This window comes from Populus trichocarpa, chromosome 7, assembly GCF_000002775.5.
Source record: "Populus trichocarpa isolate Nisqually-1 chromosome 7, P.trichocarpa_v4.1, whole genome shotgun sequence".
Classification (NCBI taxonomy): domain Eukaryota; kingdom Viridiplantae; phylum Streptophyta; class Magnoliopsida; order Malpighiales; family Salicaceae; genus Populus; species Populus trichocarpa.
In genome coordinates, this window is record NC_037291.2 from 14,682,241 (window position 1) to 14,695,312 (window position 13,072).

At 34.9% G+C, this 13,072-nt stretch overlaps 3 protein-coding genes across 4 annotated transcripts; 2 read left to right on the top strand and 1 right to left on the bottom strand.

Moving 5' to 3' along the window:
• Window positions 1-213: 213 nt before the first annotated feature.
• LOC7491723 (uncharacterized) lies at window positions 214-5,833 on the top strand. The gene is made up of 10 exons (XM_002310383.4): window positions 214-465; window positions 1,204-1,354; window positions 1,467-1,653; window positions 2,414-2,484; window positions 2,738-2,875; window positions 2,965-3,056; window positions 3,721-3,992; window positions 4,456-4,541; window positions 4,728-4,829; window positions 5,321-5,833. The coding sequence occupies exons 1-10, from the start codon at window positions 398-400 to the stop codon at window positions 5,480-5,482; spliced, it is 1,329 nt and encodes a 442-aa protein (XP_002310419.2). The 5' UTR covers window positions 214-397; the 3' UTR covers window positions 5,483-5,833.
• Window positions 5,834-5,980: 147 nt separating this feature from the next.
• On the bottom strand, window positions 5,981-8,606 carry LOC7469572 (pentatricopeptide repeat-containing protein At1g62350). Of its 2 annotated transcripts, XR_008059697.1 has the most exons (4): window positions 8,247-8,606; window positions 7,165-7,557; window positions 6,415-6,534; window positions 6,090-6,309 (listed from the first exon to the last, which is right to left on the bottom strand). XR_008059697.1 is itself a non-coding variant. In XM_002309736.4 (3 exons), the coding sequence occupies exons 1-3, from the start codon at window positions 8,562-8,564 to the stop codon at window positions 6,280-6,282; spliced, it is 741 nt and encodes a 246-aa protein (XP_002309772.2). In that variant the 5' UTR covers window positions 8,565-8,605; the 3' UTR covers window positions 5,981-6,279. The 2 variants fall into 2 exon arrangements, 1 of the variants encoding a protein (XP_002309772.2); XM_002309736.4 differs by lacking the exon at window positions 6,415-6,534 and having other exon boundaries at window positions 5,981-6,309; window positions 8,247-8,605.
• Window positions 8,607-9,109: 503 nt separating this feature from the next.
• LOC7491722 (uncharacterized) lies at window positions 9,110-9,935 on the top strand. Its single transcript, XM_002310382.4, has one exon. The coding sequence runs from the start codon at window positions 9,201-9,203 to the stop codon at window positions 9,726-9,728; it is 528 nt and encodes a 175-aa protein (XP_002310418.2). The 5' UTR covers window positions 9,110-9,200; the 3' UTR covers window positions 9,729-9,935.
• The last annotated feature ends 3,137 nt before the right edge of the window (window positions 9,936-13,072 follow it).

Here is a 13,072-nt window from a genome sequence, read left to right on the forward strand (position 1 = left end):
AAATATATTTCATGACAAAAATTTACTTTAAAATTTTATCAAATATAAATTTATTTTTATATTTTTATTTTCATTTTTAAAAATACCTAATTTGGTGGTCAAATACCCTTTTTAATTTCTCAAACAACCAATTGCAATAAACTTTGTGAAGTTGGATTAAGCTGTCATTACATTATTATATATATAATCCCTAATTGATTTTTGTGCTGGAATATAAATTTCTGCGCTGGTAAGTGAAAAGGGGCATCATTAGCCATCTTTAATCTAAAGAACAGGGAAAAAGGACTAAACTTGAAAACAGAGAGAAGCGAAGCAAATCAAAAAGCATGCTCCTTTATTACAACTTTACACAGTAGCAGACCTGCAACAACAAATAACAGCATCACGAAGATAAACCATGAAGAACAGCGACAATAATTCAAGTTTGGATTCTAGAATCAATCAAACCCTCAAAAATGTTCAAGGGTATGTCTTGAAATTCTATTTCTTGAGGGATTCTTGTTTCTTATTATGTTAAAGTTCTCATCTTTGCAGTGTTTAATGATTTTTTTTAGTTTAGATTTCAAAACCCATTTGAGAAAATGCTTCAGATCTCTGGAATTATTGTCAGAAATCATGAATTTGGATCGGTGGGATTTAAAGTCGTAGGTTTTTTTGGTAAAATTTTTAATTTTTATGGATTTTGATGTGATTTCAATTCCTAATTATTGGCATTTTCCATTTATTCCCCTTAGATTGTTGTAATTTATACTTAGATTTGATAATCCATTTGTTTAAAAGAGCTCTGGATCTCGTTATCTTCCTCTAGTAAATAAGATTATAAGTTCCGAGGAAATGAAATTCTGCAGTCATCTGGAAAATGATTTCAAACTCATGCGAATTGCATTTGATCTTGAAAATTGCAAGGTAGAGTTGATAAAATTGATATTATTTATATGGTGGGAGAGAGAGCAAGAGTTTAGAGGAATTCTGTAACGGTGGAGATAGGTCATTGGACACAACTACAATGATTGCTTGATGCATGCTCATGTGATGGCATGCATCTGTTTGCGGGGTGAAAAGTATTGCCTTGTACATGGTTAAGGGACATAGTTTGACATTCATATGGCTGGAGGTGTTTTTCTTTTCAACTCCTTTTACCATGAGCTGTGCTAGACTTGAATAATGGCACTTAGATTTTTTTTTTTTTTTCCTGCAATGAAGGTTACTTAAAGGTCGTAGTATTCCTGGTAAAGTTTTACTGACCAGGAGAGCAGATCCACCAGAGGATCCCAGCTTACGATCATCAACTTTTGGAAGGAGCTCCTCAGAAAATGATGCTGGCACAAGTGATCAAATGGACATGTCGAAGGAGGTGATATGGATAATAGATTCGTGGCATCAATTTTTGTATATGGTGTAGTATTTTTATGTGCTAGAGTTCAGTAATTGAGTACTTGAACAAAGAAATCTTAATTGTAATGTAGGCAGAAGCCCAGGGTACCAGCAAGCAGCTAAACAATAACATGACCACAAACAAGCTAAAACCTACAAACTCCAATGTTGAGATAACGTCCAAAGAAGTTCAGAAGTCTGTCATGGGTGCTAGAGCTACAGATTCTGCTAGAGTCATGAAATTCACAAAGGAGCTATCAGGATCCACAGTTACATTAGGTATGCTGGTATATGCTTGTATATTACTGTGGATTAATCACGTTGATTGACCTTAGGCTTTATATTCAGACCTTTATAATTCAAGTCCATAGCATATATTAAATGTTTCTATATCTAAAACTTGTGATATCAATTTAAATGGACTAACTTACTGATCAATTCAATGGAACAACTTTCTACATGGATAGTATTACCATGCTTTTAGGATATAATTTTGGATAATCAAGCAACATATAACAGAAAAATACGATTTAAAGTACTTGCTTACTTAAGTGATCCCCAAGGCGAGATACAATAAGAAATGCATTCATTGAAGAGTAGGTGGTTGTAGCACCACTTTTGGCAAAGAGCTCTCTAAAATGCTTCAGTCATTTTCAACAACCTTGAGGAGAAATGTGCTAATCCAGATTGCTGCATGCACTAGAGGAAGGCCATAGAGGAGGTTTAGCTGGTGAAAAAAGATTTGATGACCGTAGATTGATAAGATGATGCGGACCTGGATGTATGGAAGTAGGGATTTCTGTAGCCAGTTTCACCAGCAAATAGATTAGATTTTACGTTCTTAGAGCTTTAGATTAATTCAGTGGGCATATTTTGGATGCTGTCTTATGATTTCTGGTATTTCGTATATGATAAAACTGGGATTTATGAGGCTTGTTTAGATGTTTGCACCTGCACCCATCAGCATCACATTTTCTTGTACGTGTCAAGTTTCATAAGCTATAATATTTCCCTCATTCTTTTCATATGCATTGTGCAGAGAAGTTGCGTGAGTTAGCTTGGAGTGGAGTACCACCATATATGCGCCCAAACATATGGAGGCTTCTATTGGTAAGCCTGTGGCCAATTTCAAGTAGGATTAATATGGTTTTGACTAGAGTACTAGAAAAATAGCATTGTTACCTGTTTGTGCTGCTAGAATCTAGTGATCCTTCTCCATAGAGTCTGTTGCTTCCTGTGTGAAAATGATTCATTTGGTTATCGAAGGCTTACTTAGCACGGCCTTTTGATCTCCTGATCACGATTGTTTTTAATGAAACAAAATTTATTGCGTGTTTGAAATTTGAATGTGCTCTGACCACAGGGATATGCATCGCCTAATTCAGATAGAAGGGAGGGAGTTCTAAGAAGAAAGCGCCTTGAGTACCTTGACTGTGTTGCTCAATTTTATGACATTCCAGATACTGAACGTTCAGATGATGAGATCAACATGCTTCGGCAGGTATTTCCACTGCATAATTATGTCTGCCTTGATCGTTTGTCAACCCTGCATGCCCAATTCTTGACAATTTCCCTTGCTTCCATTGTTAGATTTCTGTTGATTGTCCAAGAACAGTACCTGATGTCATTTTCTTTCAGCAAGAACAAGTTCAGAAATCCTTGGAGCGCATTCTTTATACATGGTTAGATACTATTTCTATCATCTTTCTTTGGCACCAATGGATTTCTGTTGACATGCAATTGAAGAGTTAGATGATTGAATTGAGAATTAAAGGAAAATCTTTGACTGTTCTTCGACACATTCCCTTTAGTTTACTATTTTCTTGGTGATTTTTTGGGACAAATCTTGCTACATAGATCACATGGCAAACTAAATGTCTGATCATATAATCAATATGGGTTTTTCATCCTGGGAAGTCATCAATTAAATGACAATTATATGTCTTGACCTGTGTGCATCTGGATGCTGGGAATGTGCGAGAGACACTGGGGCAGAATCTCTGAAGGACATCGAAGTTAACATGATAAAGTTCTGTAAATATCAGCCATAATATAGAAGAATTCATAGCCTTATAACAAACATCTCCTTTCATATAACTCCTGACATCTGACACTGAAAAGGATTCTTGCATGAATTCTTAATTTCTGAAAATAAGCCCTGATATGTGCTAAATACATGACTCTACTTTTGCTCAGTACATTATAATTTAAACTGAAATACTCTCTTGAGAGTCCCACATCTGAATCTGAGGTGTGTAGTTGTAAATGTGCTCGGTCAGTTATCTCCTTATTATTTGGTGTAATCTGATTTTCCTTCAGGTGTTATGGTTCTTGATTTCTTTCCAGGGCCATTCGGCATCCCGCAAGTGGATATGTTCAGGGAATAAATGACCTTGCCACACCCTTTCTGGTTGTTTTCCTGTCTGAACACTTGGAAGGGGACATACATAAGTGGTCAATTTCTGATCTATCTCCAGATAAAATCTCCAACGTAGAGGCTGATTGTTATTGGTGCCTATCTAAGTTACTTGATGGCATGCAAGACCATTACACATTTGCTCAACCAGGAATACAAAGACTTGTGTTTAAGCTCAAGGAATTGGTTAATAGGATTGATGGTAAACATTTTTTCTATGTTGTCCTACCAGTGAGCCTATGTTTTTCTTGGTTGAAGACCCGAGTGCATATGTTGCTAAATTCATGGTTGTCTGCTAGAAGGGAATCATTTTTACTGCTATAGTAGCTTTCATGTCTATACCTACTATAGTTCCCTATCTTTTAAACTGTTTGTCCTACTCTGTTCCTCAAAAAATTCAACACCATTCACCAAGCTGATGTATCAATATCTCTTCTGCATTCAGTGCATACAATTTTTTTTTTTTTTTCAAATGTAACCTTGAGACTTCAACTTGTGCTTGCCTAACCCGGCTTTTCTATAAATTTATCTGTAGGGTCAACTATGCATGACCTGTCACGATAACCTCATGTATAGCCCCAGTTATTTCTAATTTATTTTATGCTTAATACGGTCAACTTTGCATGCTCTATTGAGGAATCTGTTTGTTTTTTAAATGGTGACAGAACCTGTTTCGAGACACATGGAAGAGCAAGGGCTTGAATTTCTTCAATTTGCTTTCCGCTGGTTTAACTGTCTTTTAATACGTGAGGTATGATTCCTCACTTAAGACTGTCAGTACTTGCAATTGTTATATAACCACCATTTATTTATTTTTTAATATTCAGCTAACTAGTTCGTAGTGGCCCAAACTTTTAAGTTTGAAGCTGCTGCAGTGGCAAGGCCTCATGCTTATGTTATTTAATTCTGAAGCTTATGTCTTGCTTTGTTTCATTAGATTCCTTTTAATCTCGTGACTCGCCTATGGGACACATATCTTGCTGAAGGAGATGCATTGCCAGATTTCCTCGTATACATATTTGCCAGTTTTCTTTTGACGGTGAGAATACTTCTGCTTGGTTTCATGTTTCAAAGCACTACTTCTATAATGCTCATTCTTTTCCTGGTGCTTGTGAAAATGATAGATGGCTTTTCTATATGATGCTAGTTGTTTAGTTGATGAGAAAAGAATAACAGGCATGCTGTAACATTCACAAGGAATTTGGTTTCACTTGCTGCTTTCAATTTTCTTAACTTAGGTTATGGTTGGTTTCTGAATTGCATTCAGAGCATGTAACATGTATGGTACTGAATTACCACTCATGCATTTTGCAAAATCACTGACTTCATAAATGATGTAAAATGCCATCCAATGCTAATTCCAAATCAATAGTTTGCAATTTCTAACTTTTCTATATCATTGGCTTGTCCTTCTCATTCTTGATGAGTCGGATGAATCTTTGCACATTTTATCGAGAATATATAATGGTGGCTTTCATTGAAATATTTTTGCATCACAGGCTTAACAGTGTTTGGTTACCTTTTTACCAGTGGTCAGAAGAGCTTCAGAAGCTTGATTTCCAAGAGTTGGTGATGTTTCTTCAACACCTACCAACTCAGAATTGGACGCACCAAGAGCTTGAGATGGTGCTCTCTAGAGCATTCATGTGGCACAGTATGTTCAACAACTCCCCCAGCCACTTAGCAAGCTAGAGAGCATTCATGTGGCACAGTATGTTCAACGACGCCACAGAGAGAAAAGAGGGATTCTTCATTTGTTGACAGCCCCGTTTCGATTTCCTTGTCCAATAAATTTTGTTTTCCATTTTTTGAGGGTCCCCTGTAGTGGTCTATAATCTACAAATGTATGTGTTGTCTCCATTCTAGCGGAGGAGATCAACCAATGTTGTCATTTGTGTTGTGGCTTGTAATATTTTTATTTTTTTTGTATTTCAAGCATTTCCTTGTACATTTACCATTCTAACTAAAAGAAAGTACTTCTTTGTATCTTTGAAGTTCACCATTGGGAGTTGACAGAATAACATTTTGTATCACTTCCCTTAATTTCTTCCTGGTCCTCTAAGTTATACATTTTTTTCCATTCTTTCTTAGTATAAGACTTTTCAGAAATCCGAATGAGGTTAATGGAACTCAGTCACGACTCTTTATAGAAATACAGGTATCAGATATCTCAATAAAGATGTGGTCATGTGGTGCTGAAAAGCCTGGAAAGTGCAAGTTTACTTCAACTTTTGCCAATATCTAGTTTCTCCATTATCCAATGGGGTTCCTTCATTAGCTAACGTTTTGCCAGCCCATATTCCTCAACTATTCTAATGCTTTGTTCTTTTAACAACTTGCATGAGCTCGTCTACTCTGCAGCTTTAACAATGTACAAATCAAATCTGCCTCAAAGGAACTGGCAGCAAAGTTCCTAGCCTTCTGACATTTAAGTACACAGTACTGCAAATCAGCCACGACGACCTTTCCATTCTAAGCACTGGAAATCTTCAAAAAAAATCGACCACCAGCCTCTTTACCTGAGGAAAGAAAATGTGAAATATAGAAGTCAAGAACGAACACAAGTTCTTACAATTATGTATAAACATTACCCCGGCTATACCAGTGTACTCGTTTTCACGTACTTCAGTTATGCAGTTCACAGTCAACATAAAGTTGCAGTTGGAAAAAAGTAAAATAAAAATGAAGTGCAAAAGCCAGCAACAATCAGGATTCAGGCTCTTATCTGCTACTTTGCACAACTACTGCAAAAGCCACCATGAATGAGGATTCAGACTGGATTATAACATGGTGGAGGCATGCCCCATTTTATTCCTTGTCTTTTCCTACTTAGATTCTATTATTAGATTGATAAGAATTGCCTTATTCCATTAAGAAGTGTTTCTTTATCAAAATAGCTGGGACAATGTCATCCTTAAACAAAACATTTGTTATCTGCAAGAAAACCTCTACTATGTCCTTATCCTTCATACAAGATGTGAAATTTTCGAAGAACACAAAGCATCATAAACTGACCAGAGACAACGGGGAAGATGGTGAAGTTAATTTTTTTTTTTTCTCAAAATGAAATTCCTGATCAATATGAAAGTGATTTTGAAGCTGATCCACTATTCAGTATAAAAAACAACAAATCCTAAACATAACACAAGATTGAAACAAGGCCACAAAACATTCCATGCTCTTTTGGACCATAATCCATGACTAGTCTACAAATTATTCAAACTTAAAAGGGTCTAATGTATTCTAGTTTTAACTACCAATAGTTGGTTCCAAGCAACATAATCTGACGCAATTTACTGATTTCTACATGAATAACAAGACAGAACAAATGAATAACAAAACTAACTGGATATAGGAAAAGGCTAGGTACTTACATTTTTCTTTCTCTCAACTTCTTCAAGGAATTTCTTAGGATAATCCATATAATCACCACATTCTTTCTTTATACGATCTACAAGCTCTTCTTTTCCAGCATCCTCAAGGTTCCTAATCAAAATTCTAAAAGTTAACTTATCCGGGTCACATCCTGATGCCTTCATTCTTTCATATGTTTCCATCGCCTTATCAATCATACCCACTTGCAGATAAGCACCAATCATCTCAGTGAATGCTCTTGTATCCGGTTTCAACCCTTCTTCTTTTTCCAATTTGCCAAAAAATTCCTCAGCCATTTCAACCATTTTGTTCCTCCCCACCATCTGAATCATTGCATGATACAATAATATATCTGGCTTGTACCACACCTCCTTCCTCACAAACTCAAACACCTAAAACCCTGATTTCATTTCAGATATCCATAAAAAAATACAGTCCATTGCAAGCAACGAAAGTGCTAAACACACATGCATCTGTCACAACTATCCAATCTCAACTGTACCCACCCATACATTTACAAGCCAACATTTCTTCATCTACCTGCCTAGACTAGACAATTCATGAAAAAAGTGACGCACATGCATCTGTCACTTCCATTTATTCAACGAGAAATTATTGTCTACTACACAAAACCAATCATATATGGTTAGTGTCCCTGTACACATATAGAAAGGATTGAAACATGTTTGGTTGGAGCCCTAATGGAGACATAAAATAGATGTCTCTGTGACATTAAAGTGAATTTATGTTGTTTCAAAACGTGAAAAACAAAGGGACATCTCCCTTTTGTTCTAACTGACCATCTTCCTCTCTCCGTCTCGTCTCTTTTATCTCAAGACAGTAACCAATTGCACATTGTAATTCATTTACTATACTAACCAGATAAATTACTAGAATCTAGCGCACAACCAATGAAACTGTATTCGGTCCAAAAGTTCCTAATGTTCCCATACATTTATTGCACGAATAGTTCAGATTGGATAATCGTGACAAAAGCAATTATATTTAGCATTTATCTAGGTACAATAACAAAATAATAACAGAAGTAATAACATTTTTCTTTTTCTTTTCTTTTATTTACCTTGAGGGCCAAGTCCAACTCATTTTGGTTTTGCAAGACAGCAAGGGTATCCAATAAGTCAGTCTTGAGCAATCTTGAGAGCTTACTGTTAAAGACTTCTTCTAATCTTGGTGTGGACGATCTAGCTAACTTGAGAGACTGGATAACTTGAATGGCTTCCGTGGATAACCTCTTTGCCCTCCACAAAGGTGGTCTTGGCTTCCCTCTTAGACTGCAGGTGATGACTGAGGAACGAGGAAGGTGGGGTTTTTGTAGGGTTTTGTGGAAGCCTAGTTGTGGGATTTGGAATTTGAGAGAACCCATTAATGCGGATTTCATGGTAGTGCTGCTGCAGTGTGGAGAAGACGTGGAAGAGGAGGGGAGGAGAAGTCATAAAGCCTTGGTTAAATACAAATCGGTACCATAATTGTAATTCAATTTCATGTTAGTCCCTGTATATTAATATTTTGCCATTGTCTCCAATGTGTGTACAAATATTTAATCGCTTCATTTTGATATTTGAAAGTTTTGATTAACAATAATAATTAGTTCATGTCAATTTATATATAAGTAATATATTGATTTGAACATATTTATGAACACGATATAACTCACGCCGTAAGTCTATATATATTTCACAATATAATATCAAGTGATTAAAATTATAAAGAATAATCCTCGCTCATTGTATAATTATAACTGATAAATAGCATAATCTTGCAAAATTTTAAGATTTTTTAATTAATATAAATCAAATTTAATTTGATATATATATCTTTTGAAAATGAAATTATTGCAAACATTGAAGGACCAAATTGTATCTTTGACATTATCGTGTAATGCTTCCACGACATGTCGTTGGAAAAAGAAACCTATTGGTATACCCGAACGCCCAAACAAAACAGAGAATCCACAGTAAGATTGGATATGTTTTTTTGTGAAAGCTGAAGAAGAAGAAGAAAAGATTAATCAAAGATGGGAATATCAGCCTCAAAACGAGTCAAAACAACACTATCCAACTCACAAGAGTTCAACTTAGCTTGTGACTCAACCTTCACTCACTGTCTATCCCTAACTCAACATGCTTTCCAAGGCATCCTCCCTTACCAGCTCCCTACCGCCACCACTTACCTCCACACCACCCTCACCACGACCGCCGCCGCCGCCCCACTAATCCTAAAATGGGTACCATCTCCACCAACCCGGGCCCAGATTGACTGGGCACTCAGGATGGTGACAAACAGGAAGCCAGGAGCAGCCCAGGAGGAGAAAGGGGAGCTTATTCTTGAGCATGCCAAATTTAGAGAGTGGGCTTTGGTTTTGTTCACAGAGGCTGCTGTGGGGAATGCTGGTAAGGCTATTTTGGGTCGGCTGCCACTTGGGGTTGCTGGGATTGTGGGTGTTGGTGCGGTAGTGAAGGGTGGTAAGGAGGTGGTGGGGGCGGCGATTGGCGTTTACGCGCTTGGGGTTGTTACCTCTGTTTATCTTAGTTTGTCTGGTTAAGGTTCCCATGTGTTGTGAGTTTTGTCTGTTTGACACGTGGAGATTATTTTCTGGCTATTTGCAGCTTTGTATGGGTTCGACCACATTGTGTTTTGATGCACTACCTGTCGTGTATGGTAGTGCTATTGATTTGTTTAGAAGCTTGGCAAAATGTGGGATGTTATTGTAATATATATATATATATATATAAAAGAAAATATTTAATAACGCGTACTCTTGCTTGGGTTTTGATTAGATTGCAAGTTAATGTATTGAGTTGACCAGATTTAACGAGTCCAACTCTTACTCAGTTTGATATAAAACATAATAAGATGAAATCCTAATAGATTGTTGATATATAACCTAGCTAGTTGATCCGTTGTGCTTGTGCTGGGTCAGGTTATATAAAATTAGTTTTGAAAGATTAATTCAATTGCACTGACTAGAAAAAAAAATGAAAAAAATCTTTATTTATTTATTTATTATTCTGTTTCAAAACAACCTTTTGATCATCATGACTTATACAAACCAAATTTGATCCAAGTATAAAGAAAAAATTATTTCATAATGAAAATTCACTTAATAAATAATGAAAATAATTTAAGATGCGGACGTACCTGAATGATCACATGAACATCATCTGAGAATTTATCAGCAATTAATCTTGGAATTCCAAGACTTGTGATCATGGAAAATTCTGTCGGCACTGAAGATAAAAGAGAAAATAAAGAACTTCTGCAGTTCTTTAATGGCATCTACCATGAAAGGGATGTCTGTGCCGATGATAATGAACAAAAGCAGCAAGGCAACGAAAATGATGATGTAGAGAAAGAATAGTAATTTGAGGTGTGATCTCCATTGATTAATATTCATGGAATAAAAAAATTTAATATTTAATAATAGTAATAATCAACATCATGATTTTTTTTAATATATAATTAATTTAACTAAGAATATTATTAATAATCATCATTATCATCATTTTCAATAATTGCTACTAATATTAATCGTTAACATCAGTTCCTTTTTCTTCTTCTTCTTTATGCACATTAGCACCATTATCATCTTTAATTTAAATAATAAAGAAAAATTTTAAATTAATTTTTTAGCTAATACATTTTTTATGAGAAACTTAATTAATGAAAAATAGAATGTGATAGTGAATAAAATGGAAGGTGATATATGTTTAAATGAAAGTAGAGAGAAGAATGAATGAATTAAATGGTAATATATAGAGGGAAATATAATATAATAAATAGAAGTTAGAAAGAGATTGGATTAGAGTGAGAGAGGTAGATGAAGAGAAAATGTACTTGAGTGAGGAATAAAGATAGAAAAAATAAGTGAAAGATCAGTGAGAGGTGAGAGGTGAGAATGAGAAATTAAATATATTAGAGTAAATTAAAGAGAAATATAAAGGAGCATAATAAACAATAGGAAAAACAAAAACAAAAATTGTTTAATTGTACTTGTAAATTTGAAAAAGAATTAATGAGTGAAGTTAATTTTTATTAAAAAAAATTGTAGAGCTTGACAGAGATTTGTAATACAAGATTCATGAAAACAAATATCAATCACAAATATATAAAAAATGAAAAAAATAATAAGTGATTTTTTCCTTAATATATATTTATGATTTGTTTCTTATGATAATCGAAGCATATATTAAAATTAATATATAGGTGAACCCACAAGAATGACTCATTTATTGATCATAGGTGGGAATTATGTGAACTTATGACATTTCAGATTCCACCTTTCTCTTGAATATGCAAGAATCCACCCTCCATCGTCGTGGATCACCAGCCAGCCAGACCCCCAAGAAGTCTCGTTAATTTAACCTAAGAGTGTGAGGTGCGCGCAAGCTGGTCCGGACATCCACGTTAAACTAAAAAAAAAAAAAATTTAACCTAAGAGTACTGATGTTTGACCGCTGATCAATATGTTTGGGAGAAGATATATAGCACTACCAAACTCTTTGTTTGCTGCTGTGCAGGGGATTAATTGTAGATTGCGGAAGAAAGGAAGCACATATGGTCTTGCGAGGTGAGAGGTTTGGTTGCCCTGTTGTTTTTAGTGGAAGAAATAACTTGCAGGAAGGTGACTGATTATCGTCCAGGTTGGTAAGAGACTCGAGGATTCATGCATGCAAGTCCTTGATTTGCAGATATCTCCATGCTAGCTAGCTAGCTCTTGATCATCTTGCATGCATACAGTTATTGCAAACAAATCAAGCTCCTGATTCTAACATATATATTGGTGAAAATCCATCCAGATTAATTGTGCCTTGAATACGATATGATCATAACTGAAACTATGAAATTAATATGGTTATAGCACCTTTGTTGATACAATGTGTTTCTGAGCAAGGAGGAACTATGATATTTAAAGTTTAATTTTCAGTAAAACACAAATATTTAGATAGTTTTTTTTTTTCTCCCTCTCAAAATAGGAAAAAACAGAGAAAAAGAAAACATATCTCATATTCTTTTTTTTTTTTTTTTTTTTTGAGAAACTAATCAACCGCAACAAATTAAACTTGCCTAGCCATTACGATACCGTAAGAATTAACTAAATCAGCTTCAAACAACATCTCTTTCAATAGTTACCTTTTAGTTCATTGTGTAGCTTTATTGTTGAAATTAACAATGGAACTTTTTCTTTTCTTTTCTTTTTCAATTTTTCTTTTCTTTTCTTTTTCAATTTTATCCTTAGATTTTTTTAATATTTAGTTATTTGAGTTACCTTTAAACTAACCAAGTCGATTAGATTATGTCAGAGTAATTTCCATATAATTTAATTTTAAATTTAAGATAAACAAAGAGTCAAGTCTCTCGAAAGATTATGTCTTCAAACTAGTTCCAAACTATGTGGTTCAATTTCCACTTGACTCCCTTCTAGAATATGACTAGGATTTGAGACAAAGCATACCTACCCACAATATGTGATTCGAGAGATGCTAGAAATCACGAATTTTATTTCAAGAAGAATCACGACTAAACAGCCACAAAGTTCAACAAAAACTACAACATTAATTACTGCTATCTTTAATTCGTGATTCATGTTTGTGATATGAGCTAGTAAGTATTTAGCATCCATAGATGAAGAGCTTGCTGAATCTATGTCTATAAATGGGATACGTATTGATGAGAAGAAATGAAATCGAGTTTATTACAACTTAATTAGAATTCATACTAGTTAGTTAGTTAGTTAGTTAGTTAGTTAATGATGTGGTCCTATTCTATACATGTTGAAATGTCAACAACAACCACTTTACTCTATGTATGTATAAACTCTTTTCTGTCTTTATGTCAAACATGTTTAATTAGGTGAGTTTAGGGTTTGAATTAATGGATTGCTTTTAA